This window comes from Dermacentor variabilis, chromosome 4 (assembly GCF_050947875.1).
Source record: "Dermacentor variabilis isolate Ectoservices chromosome 4, ASM5094787v1, whole genome shotgun sequence".
NCBI classification, from domain to species: domain Eukaryota; kingdom Metazoa; phylum Arthropoda; class Arachnida; order Ixodida; family Ixodidae; genus Dermacentor; species Dermacentor variabilis.
The window spans coordinates 183,547,326-183,567,877 of record NC_134571.1 but is presented as its reverse complement, the minus strand read 5'-3'; the positions used below and the strand labels follow the sequence as shown (position 1 = coordinate 183,567,877).

General features: G+C 44.3%; 1 protein-coding gene across 1 annotated transcript in view; it reads left to right on the top strand.

The window, feature by feature from the left end:
• The window catches only part of LOC142578091 (uncharacterized), a 98,288-nt gene that overhangs the window by 53,501 nt on the left and 24,235 nt on the right, over nt 1-20,552 (top strand). Inside the window, exons 3-4 of the mRNA XM_075687509.1 lie at nt 13,151-13,291; nt 19,264-19,346. Of these exons, the coding sequence (XP_075543624.1) occupies nt 13,151-13,291; nt 19,264-19,346 (224 nt within the window). The remainder of the gene's footprint in view (nt 1-13,150; nt 13,292-19,263; nt 19,347-20,552) is intronic.

Sequence of the window (20,552 nt, the reverse complement as noted above, 5' to 3'; positions counted from 1 at the left end):
CGGGAAATGCGTGCCACCAACTTGTGAAAAAAATACATTTTCTTCCTTTCTACTGCTAAGATAACTACCAAACTTGGTGAGAAGATTCTTTATTAAACAAGCAATTCAGAACAACTCCGAATAAAAAACACATTTTTTTCACCGAAATCGGTATTTTAGCCCCGCATCTTCCCTTAATCACAATAAAAAATACAAGCATCTGTAAGGGCGACAAAAATGATTTTTTTTGCATTCACCAAACGCACAAACAGAATATGACTACATGTCATGTGCTAGTTAGTATTTCAAGTGATTAAGAGAATGATATATGGGCTGCTGGATTAATCTGGTGTACTTGTGTTAAAACACAGGCTGTAAAGTTAACGTCAACATGTCTAACTATTTACGAAATTGGGGAGGTGGCAGTGAGACTCCCTGGGGAACCAATACCTGAGTTGTACTGAGGGTATGGCTTGACTACATACTTTCATCATTGCTTGTTTAGAAATATGACGATGGATTAAAACCTGTGAAATGCCATAACAGCAAGGCTGAACATTCATCCTAACTTCTCAGAGGCTTAAAGAATGATAAACAGTTATGGTTTAAAGCACAATTTGCTAACGAATATACGCCATGTTCATTTCAGTGGAAAGGAAAGAGGTGATTGAGCACAGCCATGCTATTGTAGCATACGTGAAGGAATACAGGAGTGCCTGGGGGCTAATATATGTTAGTAGAGCGAACGAGCAGCTGCACTTGCAAGATTGTTTTACTCCATTGATTCCGTTATTGCTGCAGTAAGGTTCGTGCAAATGTAAGCAATACGAGAACGAGTGATAGATTACTTGTAACATATGAATTTGTATGACAGATGAGAATGTACACCCGATTTGCCACGACTCATTTTTTCTATATTATGTTCAGCACTGAGTGTAAGTCACTATGGCTTCTTAAATGGAAATTTATGCGTTCCGTTTCACAGTGCTTATGGGGCTATCTGCATTCGTTTGACTACTTATGAAGTGGCTGGTTAATAGCACGCGTCCGCAGTGCAGATTTACACAGAACATATTGTGAATTCGCCTCAAAGCTGAAGCCAAGAAACTGTCTGCTGGTTATGAAAATGAAAAATGGCAACAAATATTTCCTTATTTTCTCGTGATACCCCGCACATTGTGCTAATGAGCTAATGTCTACAATGCAGACATTCTGTTCTTTAATCTGAGGTTGGTTCAAGTTGCACTGACACAATGAACATGCATTCGTTGCCTAGAAGCTACTGCATGCTGGAATTGGCGTTACAGCAGACATGGCAAATGTTCTCCCCTACTTAAGTCTCGAGCGCCATACGAGCTAGCATTTAAGTTCATTGCAGTGTACCTGTTTAAGCAGTTACTGATTAAGAAAGGCAAATATTAAATGACTGACCACGTCAACAATTCCGCATACAAGATCAATACACCCAATGCAAAGGTTATTAGAGAGCTTTAGATCAGAGGGATGCAATCGTTGGGGCCCCATGTACTAGGGGGCCTCAACGCTTGCGTACCCTTAATCTAGATCTCTATAGTCGCTTGATAATCTTGGTCTGCTTTGAAATGAAATATAGGTACTGCGCACCTCTTTGTTAGCCTATGCACTTTGGTTTCTTTTCAATGAGGCTGTGCATTAGCTAGCTAGGTTTTCACTACATGAATGGGACATTTGGGCCTTGCCCAACTCAATCAAATAACGTTACTTTGCTATAGCTCACTGACTTCATGCATCCTGTGCGAGCTTCTTCTTTATGCAGGGAAAAAAGAAAAAGAGAATGCATACATATATGATGTTGGCAGTAGCAAACGGTCTGAAGGCAATCATCCTTGATCGTCACCATTGCTGAGAGAGGAAGCGTGCCTGTATTCACTTTGACCAGAAGCTGTACATTGTTTAAATGCTGATAGATGTATGAATAAATAGTGAAGAGGCAGCAGATTGGCCACCCGGGCTTTTATGCATGGACATTGCTGTCTTTTGTGCCCCGTAAACCTCTGTCATCTCTTAAGGAATGAGTGAGGTAGCACTACTTCTATTTGCTGGGACATTTTTAGCACCAACAAGAATTAAAAAGATTACGTGATTTCATGCCTATGTAGGGTGTTTTTTCAGCAATATGAATTAATATTTGTTTTCTTGCTAACAGCCTTTTCTTGAAAACATATCTGGCAAGTATCTCGGCCTGAAGAAGTAACTATGATATGTACATATCACTTTTGTGTCTGTCATAATTGTAATCTGTTGCTTACGACGTACTGGTGGGCTAGTTACTTAGTCGTGATGTAATATGGCAGCGCACTTTGAAACAATGACGTAGCATAGAATTAACAAATACTAGATTTTTGTGTGTGTTGCACAGCGCTCCTGCACATTCATTCTGTGTTACATCATTGTTTCGAAGTGCACTGCCATATTATATAATGTAATCAATTGTAGGCTCACTATTAACTTGACAGCTATTAAAGAAACCGCAGCAGCAAAGTGCAACTAAGTTTACAAGCCATTGTTAAAGATTCACACGCGTGCTCGGTGATGAAGTGACTTGTCAATCAACACAGCTGTATTCCTAGATAATAGAATCATCTGTAGAGGAGTATGTTAATCGATAACACTGCGGCGCTTCAGCGTGCTACGCTGTTGCTACGACAGATCCCTTGTTGATTGGCTTAGATACACCTGTGTGTTCTTGTACGCAGGTTCCTGCAAGCTGTTACGTACAGGGTGTGGCCCCGTCCATGAAAGGAATGCGCATTCGTTGGTGGCATAAAACATACTCAGTTTATTTTCTACGAAAGACGCAGACGAGAGGCGCCTGCGTTCTTGGGGCAGACTCTCTATCCCTGTCCAGGAGACGAGACGCTGCGGGTGATGGAGAATTTTTTGAACTCGACTTGGGGTGGGGTCGCTTCCTGTTTCTTCTGCACAGGTGCTTCGTCCAGCCAAGGAGCGGTTGTGCGTCGCTTGTACACAACACGTTTCTCCCTTCTCAGATGGAGTCACCGTAGCGATCTAGAGGGCGCCGTTTCCGCTGCGGACATGACTCTGCAGTCGTGTTTGGCTCAGTGTCAGGTGCAGAGCCAATGTGTGGTTTGGTCTCTGATCACGAAGGCTCCAGCGTTCCTGAGTGATGGTCTCCAATGACGTGGCGTTATCTGCTTTTATCCCAAGAATAAATGGGAGCAAGGCACTGCTCGTGATTAGCGTACAGCTCTTACCCTGTGCTGCCGAATCTTCTATGGAGTGTCTCAAAGCACCAGGCTTGATGTGGTCACATTTCATCGCAATAACCCGTTAGAGCCTTTAATCAGCCATGATCTGTCACCTAACTTTTCCAAAACCGTCCCCTCCGACCAGATCGGGTTCCCTCCGAAGTTTAGAGAGAAAACTGCCTGTCCGACAGCGAGTACTCTTGATGTTGTGTCCCTGTTGCAGTTTGTATGGGTTTTGTTCGCTTTTGCTAGGGGCTGAAGCGCGTGAGAGCTGTATGCAGCTCACGCTCGAACACAAGCGCGGCTGGCATTTCGCCCATTGACGTGCAGATGGTGGTGTGTTGCAATAGCAAGAACTGGGCCAGCATACACTGTTGCATCCTTGTTCCATTCCATGTTCCAGAGTGTTCCATCCTTATTTTCGGCTAATGCTTGTTCCCTTTCAAAAACCACACTTTCTGCTTGGTCATTCATTGTAGGATCATACGATGCGCTTGTTACATGGGTCACCCCATTCTTCTTTAGGAAGCTCTCAACTTCTACAGAAACAAAGGATGGTCCGTTATTTGTCACAAGCTTTTTGGGGAGACCAAAAGCTGCGGAAAGGTTCTGGTGTTCTTCAGTCAGTGTCGCCGACTGTGTATTGCGCATGGAGCACACCTCGAACCATTTGTTGAATGCGTCCACAACAATTAGCATCATTCTGCCTTCTAGGACCAGCGAAGTCTTCATGAACCGTGTCCCAAGGCGTTCTTGTGCGTTCCCATTTGGATACAGGCGCCCTTTGGTGTTTACAAGTTGCACAGGTTTTGGCGAGCCGTTCGATATTCGCAAATCCAGAACGGGAGGCGTTCCATTCTGAATAGTGGTTTTGTGGTGTTCACTGTGAGCAGTGCTGCTGTTTGATCGTCAGCTTTCATTTGTTGATATGCTTGATAAAGATCCAACATTGAAAAGAGTGTTCCACCATGTAGGTTTACGAACACTATGTCTGTAGTTGGTTGCGGGTACGATGCCTACGTCACTACTGCATTAATAGTACTCCCGTAGTCACCATAGACACTAAGTGTACCATCGGTCTTCCGAACAAGTACTAATGTGGTTGCCCATTTGGTATGCTGCGTTCTTTTTAGGATCACTTGGCGATGTAGACAATCAAGCACCTGATCCATAAGCGCTTGCAGCGCCACTGAAATCGGGTGAGCCTTGGAAAACTTCGCCGTCGCACCGTCTTCAAGTTCCAGGTAAATTAAAGGACCCGTATAGCTGCCAGTGCCTTCCTTAAGGACGTCTGGGTGTCATCCCAGGACCTCTGTAATCTCTGGTGCTAGCGCTCCAACGTGGTTGATCCCCTTCCCTTGAATGTGAAGTGCCGAAAACCAATCTCTGCCTAGGAGGTTGCCCCCGGTGCCCTTCATAACCAACAACTGCAGCAGATAATCCTTTGATCTCAAGCTCACACGAACTTGTTCGCAGCCCAGGATGTGTAATTCTTCACCTCAACATGTGCGCAAATTGAGCGGCTCACTTGAAAGCCACAGAGTGTTTTTCTTCCACGTTCTGTAGTCCGTGTCCTCGCTTATCAGGGAGCATGCCGCAATATGTCCACCTAAACCTACACTGGTTTTTCTTCGACTCTCAAGCCCACGAGGAACTTGGGGCAGTGTGTAGGTACTCACTGTGGACAGCTTGCAGCAGGACTCACTGACAGGTAGTGGGTTGACACTGTGTGTCCGTTGCTGCTTGTTTTCAGAGAGTGGTTCCGTGTTTTTCTTTTTCTTCGAGATGCTGGCACGCTCGACGTCACCTTTCTTGGAGCAGAAACTATATTGAATTTGTCGGCTGCCTTGAATTTCCATGTTTCAGGGTCGTTCAAGCCTTCGCATCGATAACAGTGTCGTACTGACGTATGCTTGCCTCCTGGCTTGATTTGCGACGTCCTGGTAATTCCCCTGCGTTTGCCCCTCCCTTGATTCCTCGCTGATGCCTTGACTCACTTGGCGCACAGGGCTAAGTCCAGAGCGCGTTGAAATGTCAGGGCTTTTTCTGCGAACAGTCGCTCCGGAAGATGTTTGTCCCAGACGCCGCGGACGAACCTGTCCCAGAGCATCACATGTTGGGGCGGCATAGATGGGTTCGCTGCGGAAGTGGTATTTTGGGTGTCAGGCGACGTCGTCGATGTTGTAGCCGAAGGCGCGTTCCAAATTTGCAGTCGGCTGTCGAGATTCTGAGGGCTGCAGCTCAGCTGCTGATCGACTAATTTGGCCGTTGGTCGCGTCTTTGAAACACGTACCGGCTCTAAATCTCGGATGTCCGGATGTTCGAGTGCCACCTGAGAAGTGTCACGAAATCATGGAAGTTGACTTCTCCCTGGACCATCGGCGCCATCAGCGCGCACACAGTGTTCGAAAGTGTCGGCTCCACAAAGCGTGAGCAAAAGTGCCCACTTCTTCGCTTCGTCGCTGACATAGCTCACCATGAAGTAATTGTCGTAGCGCTGGACCCACCATTCCCAAAATTTGCCTGAGAAAGGCTCGACAGCGCCATGCACTTGCCCTTTATATCCATGGTCTTAACTTCGAAAACTTATCCGCTTTGCAAATCCCGCCTCGTCAAGAGTGTTATTTACGGTGTCTGGCCCCATCGGTGAAAGGAGTGCGCGTCGCTTGGTAGCAGAAAACAGACTGAGCTTATTTTCTACAAGAGACGCACGCGAAAGCTGCATGTGTTCGAGGGGGCAAACACTCGGTCCCTGTTCGGTAGCCGAGACGCTAAGGGTTACGGAGGATTCTCAGAACTGGACTCGGAGTTGGGTCGCTTCCTGTTTCTTCCGTACTGGTGCTTCGTCCAGCCGAGGAGCGGTGGTGCGTCACTTGTACACAACGCACGTGTTCACCAGCAGAGCTACAAAAATTGCGCCATCGCGCAGGACACAACCGAGTACATAGTGAAGTATGTTGTTGCAACAATATGCGGTAGGAACAAAAAAACACAAAAAAAGAAAACCGGCGCAGGTAACGTGACAGCACAGTGTTCCAAAGGTGGGTCACCACATCACACATGCAGCACAGAATGTGGCGGTACAAGAGTCATGTTTTCGCCAAAACGCGGAAGCGTCAACCTACATCGACAAAACATGCCGGTATCGTCTGCTGTTGGCGATAGTTGCCGACTTGGAACAGCTTTGCTCTGCGCACTGCCGAACGTTTGCCAGCTTTCAACCGACATCGCGTCCCCAAATCGAAGTACGGATGCCAGGGCATTCGTACCACTCGAGCTAAATAATAAGAAAAGTAACTTATAAGAGAGCAAACGCAAGAAAAAATCCTAGTACGGCGCGAAATTTTGCTGGTCGCCAGCACGCGAGGCTGTCAACTCGCTGTTGCATGTTGCCAGCCGCTGGTTCCCTATTTGGACAACCAGAGGGCGCATGCGAACCACACCGCACCATGCGGTTTCAGCGTAAATGCAATTTTGTGTCCGATCGCGACGACCGTCCCCTTTTCACAAACCGCCCGCGTGCGGCTTGTGGCGATGGGCGGCTCGAGCGTAAATCGGCCCTAAGCACTCCCCACACGTGGCCCGATCCCAAAGAAAGTGTAATACCGACCCGACCCGCGGCGGACACGAAGTAGGCGTTCAGCGCTCCCCATACGTGAGCCGATCCCGAAGATAGCGGAATGCCGGGCCGACCCATGGCGAAGGTGCAGTTCGCCATTATGTGGCCACATACAGAGCTTCGCTGGTCATTCTTCTTCACAGAGTTCACAGATTTCACAGAGGAAGGGCAGTGAGATTTTTCGCAACGTCAAACCGTAAATTGCATTTGCAAGGATCAGTGAGGATTGATTGCGCTTGATTAAAACTTTATTCAGGGTGCTTCATCATTCATAAAATATTAGTAGAATTCCTTGTAAGTACTGTTGTTTCCATGACGTCCCTTGCTTTGATACAAGTACTCCACTGGTGTCAAAGCCTTTACTATCGCATCTGAACATAAATGTGCAGAAGTATCAAGAGCAGGGAATATGTGATATAAAATTTAGCATAAAACTTTTCCCCCCCACTACATGCCTCTTGCCAATGTAGTATGGAAACAATGGTATATTGCAGCTTGAGCTTATCTTGCTGACAGTACATCTTTGCAGAGCACTTTTTATGTTAACATTTTTAATCTAGCTGAAATTGTCGAACGCACGCAATAACGTATAGTATGAAACACATCAAGCACCACTGTACACAACTACAAGTACGAGGGTAGCCCAGTGAAGATATCGCCGTCTCAAGCTTCGTTCTCCCTGGTTTAGCGGCACGCCGAAAACGAAAAATTTGTTTCATTCCATCTTTCAATCATATTGAACAGATGGCTATCTGTATTTCTGTATGCTGCAAACTCAGTGACTGACAGTATTAGATCAGTGACTGACAGTATTAGGTCCACCAGACCTGTACCAAAATTCTGAGCACGCACTGCTTCGCCATTGAAAATAAACAATGTAAATTTACTTGTTTGAAATGCTTCTTTTTTGCCAGTTCAGGCGCCTCGGTCACCTGCCGACATAAAGGCATCTGTAGTCTGGTAAGAGTGCCGCACGCACGAATACCGCCTTGAAAGCTGTAACAAAATATCCTAAACAAGGAAGCGGTCAGCGCGGCGACCCCCATAAGCAGCTGCAGCAGCAGCCGTATTGATCACTAGGTAATGATGATGGTATTAGTTTTGATTTTGCCAGGGCCACTTCTCGATCGTATAGTTGACAACGCTTAGTGGCATTGTTGAAGGTACAGTTTCCGTTCTCTAAGTTTATATAGGTTTTCTTTGTTGACGCGCTCGTTTTACACACGTTGCCCTGTCCTCCTGGCGCTGCCCAACCGATCGACGACGATGCGGATCCATAGCCAATTCTCGGATTCGTCGAACATTCCGTCGAACGCGGACGATGTTCACACCGATACACCAAGGAGAGCAATTAGAGGACGCGTTCGCTACTCGCGGCTGTCACGAAGGAACTACGGGGAGGCGAGGGAAAGGGCACGGGCTCTCGTGCAATCGAGTTAAGAGGATGGGCCGGAAGGACACGGGGTCGAGGGGGGAGGGGGGTTGCTCGTTCTTTGAGGATCCACGCACATGGATCACTATTTTCGACGGTTTCTGCATGATTTCTCTTGAAGAGAAACGAACCCTCTCAGTAAAGACCAACAAAAAATAATGTGTGTAACAGACGTTTCTCTCGCAGTGCTGAGTGTTCGTCTTGCATTCAGCAATGTAAGCTTTAGTAAAGCGTTTGACCGTATCACTTTTGAGGTTTTATTAAATGAACGATCTTTCTACGGAATTCACGGCTATTTAATACTTACCTAAGCAACACAAACCAGTCAGTATACATTTGCGGGAGGCAATCTTCTTTTCTCAGCGAGTTAATTGGGGGTCGCGCAGGGAAGCATATTGACACCTTTCCTATATAAGGCCTTTAATAATAATATTGTCAATTCGGATACAACACAGTTCATTATATATGCGTATCACGTTACTTTACTTATTTCTGGACAGATCGCCGAACAATTCAAAGTAAGATAGAGTAACTGATTTACCTGGCTACTCTCTTGGCCTCTTTCTTAGGGGCTACATGTTAATCTTCCAAAATAAAGTTGTCCTGTTCTACGCGAAAACTAAGCTTCCCAATTCAAACAACGATAACATGCATTGTGGACAAGAACAGAATTTGTTGACGAACACAAGATGCTTGGTGTCACATTTCACTCTAAGCTTTTCTGGGACACGCACATTAATAAGGTTTGCAAAAAACTTTCATCTGCAGCAGGACTGATATCACGCTGTCGCGCTCTTCTTCTTGTGTGCATTAAACTTTATATCTATCAAGGTCTTTTTCAATCACATCTTACTGCAATTTTGTTTGGGCAACGGCTTCTTCCACCAACATAACCAAGATAATGACACTTCAAAAGAGGGTAGTTCATGACGTAGCGAATCATGCCTACTCCACGAATACAGAATATGCTTGCCGCGCATATTGTTCCTGCAACATGTATGTACAAATTTTGCATTGTAGCTTCCTGCCTCTTCTCATCGATTGCATTTCGGGAATTTCTAAGCAGATTCGCATCATGACAATTTCACAACAAGCATATTAACACTACGAATGATTCTACGTGGTTCCTCCCAGCCTTCCGCACTAATTATAAATTGCAGATGTTAAAACACAATTTACCTGTATAATAAAGAAATTTGCCGACATTCATCATTACACTTTGGTTCAACTAAGACAATACTTTGTTGGTGGACAATTCATTTGCCATTTTCCCTATGCTTAAGCTGCTTGTATTTTAGTATATTCTAAACGTCATTGGGTATCCTTGTTTACTTTACTTGCATTATTGTGTATATTCAATGTTGTGTAATCAGATTATCTTGTAGAAACTATATCCTTCCTTATCGCTTTGTTCTGCTTTATTTTGTATTTCGAGTTTCAGTTTGAGTTTATTCCATTCATAGCTTCATCACTGCCTGCTTTACCGACATAATGTGTTCACTATTGCGTAATTGCCATATTACTTTGTAATATATTCAGCCTTCTGTTATCCTTTATAATATGCTTGCACGTTCTTTGGCTAGTGACGATATGTTGAAACTGCTGCGTGATCACGGTTTCTAGGGCCTAGTGAAGCTGTTTAGACCAGCGTTTAGCTCCACCATGTATTTCAAGTTTGTATTTTGGAAAAAATAATGAAACAGTTTTGATTTGATTTGACATGTATCTCATCACCTGATGTTTCGCCATACCATGGACTAAGGGCTACTTTATCTGCCCTTAGAAATATTTGAACGTACCACAATTTTAAGAGCCTGAGTGACACTACTATGGACAAGAAATTGACAAAGGCAAATGTCGCGCGACTGCTCAGTGGTTATCAAGTCCATTTATACATGCAATTTGCAGCAGGGGTATACGTCCGATAGATATTTAAGTTGATTCCTCGATCGGGATTGAGGAAATTAATCTTTTTCTTCTTCGGATACAAGTATGACAAGGTGGCCGGAAACGACAGGGTAACATAAATGGCAAGAATCAATGAGCATGCTCCGTGATAAATTTTAAGCGCTGTGAAACTATTATTCAGTAAAGTACAGTTTTTCAAGAATAGTGCTCAATATAGGCGATTCAATATTAACTGCCAATGAACATGACATACGAGTATACGCTTGCGATTTCTCAATACTGCACTACTAATGCAGGTTCGAGTTTCGCATATTCTCTGGCAGGTCACCTCGCCACCTCGTGTACCAGTACCCAAACCCGGCTGTAAAGGGCAGTACGAAACCGGTCGCCTGGGCCCAGTTCAATGAGAAGGACTATCCTCTGCCAGCGCCGGTCGCCAAGACCCTCGTACGCGCGGGAATGCGCATTCTTCGCATCACCTTTGACGAAAATCTTGCTATACAGGTGACACTAAAGAGACGAGAACGAATCATTTGCGTTTAATGCAATTTTCGTACAGATTTCCTAGTATAACTGCGTTACTTTCTGACGTGTACATAAACCGAAAACAGACAGCCTTAACCGATTTGTTCTTTGGTTTATGTCGTTGTTGCTATGCGTACTGCTATGCTTTGAATCATGCGGAACCAATGACCCCAATCTGCGCTGCTTTCGTAGCATTGTTTGTAATACGTTTCTATGCTATTTATGCTTTACTACAAGAAGCCCGATAAGGTAAGGTATTAGTCGCGCTGCCTTGACAACGGTTAGACATTCTACATCACTGCGTGGCTCCAACGTTTGTACTAAGAACGGATACTACGTCTGTAGCAATTCAGGGTGCGAAGGAAAAACACGACGACGATGATATAAAACGAAGAAAAAGTGTGGTGGAGACAACGGTTTCAGGAATATCAAGGGATTAACATAATCGGCATTAAATTCTCGAGCCCCGAAAATTAAGGAAATGCGGCACAGAAAATCATGAAGGAAACACTAAATTAATAAAATTAGAAATGAACTTAAGCCCGAGGGTAAGCATGGAAGCAATTGGTACGAGATAACTAAATGTCGCTTTCGAACAGATTGAAAGGAGAAGTCGTGTGGCTACCGAACATACTGGAAAAGCAAGAATTTGCGGTGGAATTGGGCGAGTAGCAATGTATGCTCAGTTGCTGTAATTGGAGCACGTTGAGAAAATCACAGACGTAATAAAGAATATACTTAATAATACCAATCTAATCGTAGGCACGGCTTTCAATGTCTTTCACGTGAGTAGTAAAACATCGAGAATGGTGAGAAATATGCGAGTCAATCCCAAGTGACGCAAGAAACAAGAAAAGTCCGTGATGCTTGGCACAGCGAGTTGCTGAGGATGAAATTAATTTCGGAATCATCGGGCGCTGACCCACGCAGTCGGATGACGAAGGCACGCATGTAACAATCATCCTCACTCACGCATCTAGCAATCCGGTTGGGCAGCCAATCTACGCTAGCACGCACTCTGTGGCGAAACCTATTCTAGCGTGCTGTCTACGGATGTTGCAAGTCCGCGGCCTGCACCTTTCGATGCATTGCCAACATCATCCGAACTGGCGCTGACCCATTCCCCAAAGGACAGCAAAACCATCGTGTCTACATCGACTTCGTCTCCACAGAGATGGTGAATGTCGATCCCTGATGCTTTCGCCCGTCCGTGCCGCAATTTCCAGGTCTTCCACGTCTTTCTGTGTCACCGCCTCGTTGCGTGCTGCGTCGATCGAGCAAGGAAGGTTGCTATGTGGTGCCAGCGACTAGTTGCATTTCAGCACCTTTACCAAACGACATACCCTGCACCCCAAGGTCTCTCGATGTCATGACCTCGAGCCACTACATGCTTCCTAGAAGCGCCCACTGCGGTACTCACGTGAAAGACACCGTTGCTGCTGCGCAGACGCAACCTCCCCTCTTGAATTGGTGAGCTCCTCGCGGGACAGCCTCGACTGTCATTGTCGTGTGTTGAGGTATGGTATGGATATCAGGTCGGGGGCCTACTCCATATGTCCATGCCGTGTGGAAGAGCAATGCGTGTTTTCCGTGGGGTAAGCATTTATGTGGGCATGTCGCATGGTACATACCTAGATGTGGAGACTTGTTGGTTCGAAGTTGCCACCAAATTGCTCGGACTTCTTTTCACCTGAGAGTGAAGCTTCAACCCGGCTAACAAAATAGAGCTGGTGATGCGGGTGAGAAATGCCGCCACGGGCACGTGGTTCAAGCACTAAAGAGGCCTCCCACTGCGCATAGGAAGAAAAAGACGCGCTGGCTTCATTCACGTCTTTTTCCGAAAAAAGTTTAATCACAAACACTCGCTTCGTGGGACTTACCACGTAATACGCCTTCGACTTTCTGTGGCAGTGATAGTAATCTCTGGAGTTATCTGCATTGCCAGTCACAGATCATTACAGCCTTTGTTTCATGATGTCACTGGGATCAGAGGGAAGGTCTTCATCCCATTACCATGCTGGAAAGGCACAAGTGTAGCTCAACGTTTTTTACCCCAAATATAGGAAAGGTGGTATGATACGTCCGCCACCAGCACATCGTCTTAGCGTAACTGCAGCTATGAGCAGGGGAAACTTGCTTGGCTTCAGTTTAACCGTCTTTAGAAATGTATATCGCGTTGAGAGAACTTTTTTAAGATCGGAAAGCTTGTTTGTGCGCGTTAATTGTAACTGGACGCACTCAGCACCGGCGGAGCAGCAAATGTGAAGGGGAACTGCAATTGTTGCCAGAAGGAAAGGGTGTCGGAAGGGCATGTTGTTTCTTAGTACAGTAGGATTCCTGAGCGAGAAGGTGTGGAAATACTGTTAAGCATTAATAACGATTCTTCGATGTCTCGTGAAATTTCTAACTTTTATTACAAATTTCTCACACTTCCTGCAGTTTTACATTGATTCTGAGCCTTTAATGGATGGTCTCCAGAGTTACATCGACCTACTGAACCACGTGAGCATCACGACGGAGAACGGGTACGTTTTCGAAGGCCACTACACGGCTGAGGATATTTATGGCCCTTTCGACGTGGTAAGTCTCGCAATTCCTCTAAAATCTAAATTTTTTTCTACGCTTTCACGTCATACATTTTCGAGCGTTACTTCAATTTCCACCTACATTACATGGCTCTTATCCACGTTAATGTTTATATTCGCTCTCACTTGCTAAATGTGCGCAAACAGTTTACAGACATTTTTTTAGAACGCTCGCAAAATAAAATAGCCTTTTCATTAGCCAATCCATTTAATGCACGCCTCACGGGATAAAAATGATGGCGTCATAACTACGAGTTTCGTTATCAGATGGGAAATTCGCCTTGGCGGTATATGTTTTTCAAGGTACTTAATGGTGCGTACAAACAAAGTAGCGAGCGCGAATCCTTGCCGTTAGGGCCATATTCGCCCACTTTAGCATTCCGCAGCAAGTAAAATGAGAAAACGCTCCACCATTCCCCAGTACAGCAGCAAGAGAATATGCATAATAGCCGGGTTTTACTCACAAGATATCACCATCGGTGCAGCCAGAGGCCAATGAAGATGCTGACTGATTTATGCGGATTTTCAGAAAACATTTCCATGCCAGCGAACTTGAACAATAATTCGGAGAATAGAGTTAAATATGTTTGTGATGTCATTATGCTCCACAAAGCAAGAAAGAGCAGCAAGGACCCAATATAAACTCTTGTTTAGTAGACCCACGAGTAATCATCTCACAAACTACTCCAATGTGAGGAGCACGCTCGTTTTCATAGAGTATTCCGTGTTATGCACTATGAAATAGAGGAGCCTAGGCAACTGATCAGTGATGGACCCGATTGGTCCCTTTTAATGGCATGAATAATGATGATGAATGACGGTCTAGAGGATGGGCGCAACTTCTTTTTCAATACAATTTCCAGCAGTATTTCTATTTCTGTTTCACATGATTGCCTGATCAATTTTTTTCACCACATGAATATTAATCAAATATTGAAAAATAAAATGCTTCATGCCATAGAACTACGTCTTGAACTTGGTGTTTGGAGGAAAGAGGCACCGGTCATAGTGTGTCCCGTAGTTGAGAAAAACGAAAGCGGTAAACCAGAAACATCGTCTTAACAGGGGCTAGATTTAAATGCCTTTTATATCTGAATGGTAGCGAATCATGCGTACATTCCGCAGATGACTTTCGATATCTAAATTTGCAGTGGAACACGAGCAAATGCTTCTCACGACAGTGCGAGATGACTTTATCAAGTTTCGGTTGTGGAGTTCCCCACCTAGATTTTACCTTCATAAATCTGTTTTTTCCAAAAATTAACTTCTGCTCTTTTTGTAATGAACCAGGAACTATTGACCATTTCTTTCTTTGTGGCCGCCGTTTCTCCCCCCTTCGCAGAATGTTCCTCATAATTACAACTGGTATTCAGGGTTTAGCACTTACAAAACCGAATATTTAAGGTTGCGCTGCTGGGGTTGTGGCACGTGGGCAACGTTATTTTATTTTATTTTTTCCTAAGTTTATGGGCAGACCCTCTATAAATTTTTTGTATGAGTTGTTTGCATAATTCTTTGTGTTGCATGTTTGCCTTTACCCGTTTCGGTATTTTGTTGGCTTTACTTTTCAATAAATCCATTGTGGCCAATACCCCGTCGTATTTACGAGCCATGTTTCTAGGCAACAGTAACAACAACGTCATTGGTATGTGCCAGTGGTGCTGAGAAACAATAACGTCGTGGGCTGCTCATTTCAGACACCGAACGTCAGATGCTTCACTGACCATAGGTCGCACAATCTTGTGTTCTTCCTCGTATGTTTTGGAACTGCCAGCGCAGGCTAGACGTCCTCAAGTGGCGTGTGATTTTCACCTCCATATTGTTGAAGTTTGGTGTGGCCACTATAGACGGTAAATATTTCCTTCGCCTGAGAAAGGCACAGCTTCAGATGCGCAGGAAGGGGCGGTAGTAGCAACTACATAGCTCAGGATGCCGCACGGACGGCCTCTCAGATCACGAAGTTAATGACGTAGCAGTGCTTAAAGTCGGGACTACGGCCCAGTTCTGCTTCATTTTTGGGGGAGAGGGTCGCCCGCTCTTGGCAGGTCAACAGTAGCATTGCTGTTCGCTGGCGCTGCAGGTGCTTTTATTTTTTTAGGTGCTATATTATATATATATATATATATATATATATATATATATATATATATATATATATATATATATATATATATATATATATATATATAAATATATATATATATATATATATATATATATATATATATATATATATATATATATATATATATATATATATATATATATAAATATATACCAGTGACCACCCGCAGCCACCCGTTAGGGGCCCCCCTCTATTGAAAGGACACATTCAACCTTGTGGCGTAGGGTCTGTCATGTGGCTTCGGCGTCATTCACGAATACGAATCAACCCCAACTCGCTCATTTCTTTATCTTATGAGATAAGCCTTGTGCTTCAAAAGCCAAGCTGCTGTACGACCACACACAGCCTGTTAGCATCGTGTTCCGAAAGAGGCGAAAGTGAGTACCAATTGATTCAGTGGTACGTGAATTATTTAAATAGAAAACACTACGTTAACCAGCCATTCCGAGCGTTAAGGCTGAACGCCCACGCCGAAAGTGCTGAGGTGACGTCGACGTAACTCCGCCCATGCTAGCTTAGGAGAAATGAAAATCGGGCCAGTTGACATTGGCCAGACATGATATACTCTTGAGACACATAAGAGAAAAGGCGAAGGCAACACACACATGAATTGCTACACTCAGAAACATTCCCCTACTTATATGACCCAATTTATTGATCCATACAGCAAGTTCACTTCGCCACAGCAAATGACAATTGTGTGGGGCGCTCCCACATGGGAACGCAAAGCGTTAAAAAAAAATCGAAGGTGCTTAAGCTTCACGTTTACGAGTAGAAGGCAATAGCATTCAAAGATCTCAGACTGCTTCTCACGCTTTCCGGCAAATGGAGCTTATGTAACCGTAACGTTTACTGGGAAACGCTGGTGGCGAATGCTATGCACGAAGGCGAGCTTTCTTGTAGAAACGCGGCCTCTTGCGTGGGCCGATCTAGCTGGCAGGGCACAGCCGCACCAAAGAAGTTACACCATTGTCAGGTTTATGCTATTGTTTCGCGCTTTTAATATTTAAGTCTGAGAATATTTAACATAATATGACATGCGCTGTCGGTGTTTTGTTTCATGACATTTGTTTGTGGGCTATCATTCTCAAAATTCCGAGAAATAACTTTGTCAAGAATACAAGAAATTGCATGAGCAAATTTAGTGATTCAATGGCGTGGCAATATAACTAGCATATGCCGCATGTCATATAGCAAGGCGTGGCATATACACATACCTAAAGATATACGGCCGTTTTCCTTCGTCGGGACGCCTACGCCGACACCGGGTTTTCTGCGACAGGGGCCGTTAACACTGTAGCGCTAATAAATCGACGTCAGTGTTCATCAGTAAATAAGCAGCCAATGTATATGCTTATTCGTTTATAGAGCATTTGCGAAATAATACTTATGCAATCAGCCGACACGAGCAAGGACAAGGCGCTTTGATATTGAACGCTCGAGTGCAGTGCTGCACTTTTAGAACTGTTAAGAAGGAGAAAGTGGCAGTGGCTTATACACTCTTAAACAAATGTAAACACTCTGCGGTATATATTTGCCACGCAAGAATAATCGTCATCTGTCTTGCTTGTGTTTCCTTTCTTAAAAACGCTGCGTTCGTTACGTTCTTGTCGAGAATGATCTGTCATGCTGATAACGCGCATGCCGTACGTGACTTGGAACTACCGGGCTCGCAGCGTTAAAAGAAATGAAATGCGGGCAAGGCAGATGACGGTTATTGTTGTGTGGCCAATATACTCCCCAGAGGGTGTTATTTTGCTTAAGAGAGTAGGTGTGACGGGTTTTGTTGGCAGAAAAAAGATGACAGTTTTCATAAGCAGGTGTAGGCCGATAACATTCGAATCACAACGAAAATGAGCTCACAATAACACGGGACTCTGCGTTGAGTCATTTTTTGATTGATTTTTTGGAGTAGTGCTGTTATCGAGGCTACTCAAGTCGACGCAGCGAAGGAAGTTTGACAAGGACACTCGCATGTGAGCAAGATCAACAGTGGTCGCCAGTAAACTTTCTGTTCTACCACGTCTGGACGACACTGACAACGAAATATACCCTTTCAAAACAACACTGACTTGCCCACCTTGCCTAACTTGCCCAGCAAAATGACGAAAACACCCCATATGACATGATGTGCATGCACTGATTATGTGTGATTGGTCCGAATAAGAGAGAAATAAGTATTTTTGCTCTTACGATCTTCTTCCCCATTAGCCCTCGGTTATTCGTCAAAATATTTTGGACAGTGTCCACTTCGGCTGCCTCATACGCGGCGTAAAAAAAAGAATTACCACGTCCCAATTACTTGTACGTGCGTATGATTGGCGAATCTGTAAAAAAAATTGGAATTTTTTTTAACTTGTCGTAGACCGTCAGAAGAGCCCAGTACTAAAATATAGAAGGGGCTGCATTATCGACATTCCGCTATATTGATCGAGGTCTGACTTAGTAGCGATGTGTACAAAATGGTGCTAATGGCCCCGTTTCGCTTTGGCAACGTTGTGCACACTTGACGTTTTGACTACACTCTTACGCTCTCAGGCAAAGTTACAACCTTTGGGGCGTATCTCTGCCACACAAGAATACACTCTAAGAAAAGTTTACACCCTTTGGAGTGTATATTTGCCAAACAACAACAATCGTCATCTGCCTTGCTTGCGTTTCCTTTCTTAAAAGCGCTGCGCCCACTAATTTCCTGTCGGGAATGCTATGTCATGCTGATCACGCGCATGCCATTCGTTACTGGGAAGTATACATTCTAAAAAACAGTTGCACCATTTGGGGTGTATATTTGCCGCACAACAATAATCGTCATCTTTCTTGTCCGCATTTCTTTCTTTAACGCGGCGAGTTCGGCACTTTCCAGTAACAAATGGCATGCGCGTTATCAGCATAACATAGCATTCTTGACAGGAAAGTAAGTTGAATGCAAACAAAAGTGAATTCCTATACGCGAGATGAGCATTCGGTTGGGCTCTTAAAATAACGCTACAGGTCACCACTCGTAGATTGCGTTGCCGGTTACGTGCTTTTCAAGTCAGGAAATTGGTATAAACACAGAGGCAAGAGTTCTACGTTAACTGGCCCTAGATTTACCGGTTACAAGTGTACTATCCTCGAGTGTCTCAACTCTTGGGCATATCCACGGAAAGTACGATGTCTTGCCATCAAGAATTTCCTTGTCGGTTTAATGGGATACGCACTCGTAATTCAGGCCTCATAGTTTCGTTTTTTTTAACAATTAAGTTGGAGTAGCCGTATTTTATTTTCATTTCATCATTCATTGTTATAAAATGATTATGACTTGATTCTAGTTTATCGCTTTTCAAATTTTGTGTCAATTATTTTACATTTCTTTCTTGTATTATGTAGGGCTACCTTGTCCTTTTCTAGGCCGCCGGAGTGGGTTTGGGTCACTGACTGTTTGCCTCCTCCCTCCCACCCCCCCGGCCCCGACAAGGGCAGCTCGATCGGTGACAGTTTAGTCGGTTGTATTCAGGAAAAGGCCAAGAATTCCAAAAAGAGTGCTGAAGTCGCGCGTTCGGTGCATCACTTTCAGGACCTAACAACACGTTGGTTCATGGCGTTCGTTCTTGACACCGACAATCTCATTTATGAATAGTAAGGAACGTGCCAGCTGCTGTGGGAATATAGTCGCGATGATTTTCCAAAGACTCCGATGCGAATTTTCATAAAATTCTACTTCGTTAAAGGGGTACGTGTATGAATGCGCCGGGAAATGCTGGCCGAATCGTTGAAGTTTGTAACAAAATAATTTTTTTCTATAATAAACACATACACCTAATCTTTAGCTGTTAAAAAAATACTTCGTCTTGCCTTTGCAGATCGGTTTTGAAGCCGATGCCACGCCGAAGCTCGCCCCTGGTGCTTACATTGAAATCACTGGAATTGCGGATGAAGGTGCCGAGTAAGTCCTGGTCAAACACCACTTCTCTATTAGGAGCAGAGCCGCAATCCGCCCCACGGTATAACATCCCTCTGAAGCGCCTGTCTAATAAAAAGAAGCGTCTGCACAAATTAGCCAAAAGTTCACCTAACATAGCCCGGTAGACCAAGTACAATCTGGCGGCAGATTAGCATATAGCCACATTTAAACAAGACAAGGATCAGTTGCTTGGCAGTACCTTGCCATCAACGCTTAAAACCGATACCAAAAAATTCTGGTGCGTCATTAACCCCAAGGCTGTTGCCATGATAACCTTGACTGAGAGCTCTGGAAATGTTATTCCAGCTAATGAATGAGCGTCCCCACTTAATGATGTTTTCATGCACAACTTTTCATCAACTACATACATTACACTTCCATCCACGCACGACTACGATTACCAATCAATGTTTCCCATAATCATTGAGCCAACAGGCGTCGTATCAATTATCTCATCGTTAAAACTGTCTTTGGCTCCAGGACACGATTTAATAAACGCGAAATTTTTGAAAAGCACTCGCGGTTACTTTTCTATTTTTGTAGCAATTATATTGCACCAGTCTCTAGATAAGGGTTCTTTGCCTGCTGAATGGAAGATAGGGAAGGTGATCCCACTCCATAAGTCGGGTGACAAGCATTGTCCATATAACTACCGCCCTATCGCGCTCACTTCCAGTCCATGTAAGATGTTAGAACATATACTTGCCTCTAATCTTGCTACCTTTCTTCAAACTAATTCATTCTTTTCACCATCGCAACATGGCTTCCGCAAGACGCATTCATGTGAAACACAACTAGTTTTATTTACACATAAGCTAAACGTCATTCTTGACAACTCTTCAACTGTCGACTATATATTTTTTAGACTTTGAGAAAGCGTTTGACAAAGTGTGACATAACCTTCTAATGTTTAAGCTGCATCGAATTAACATTGATCCCCGACTGCTTGCATGGCTTGAGTGCTTTCTTTCTAACCGTTCACAGTTTGTCTTTGCTAATCAGCCAAGCAGAGTACAGACCGGCGTACCTCAAGGGTTGGTACTTGGTCCCCTCCTTTTCTTAGCTTACATAAATGATCTACCCTCTTGTGTTACCTCTAGCATTCATTTATTCCCCGATGATTGCGTAATCTTCAGGGAAATAATATACGACACTGATATATGTTCTCTTACATCCGATCCTAACGCT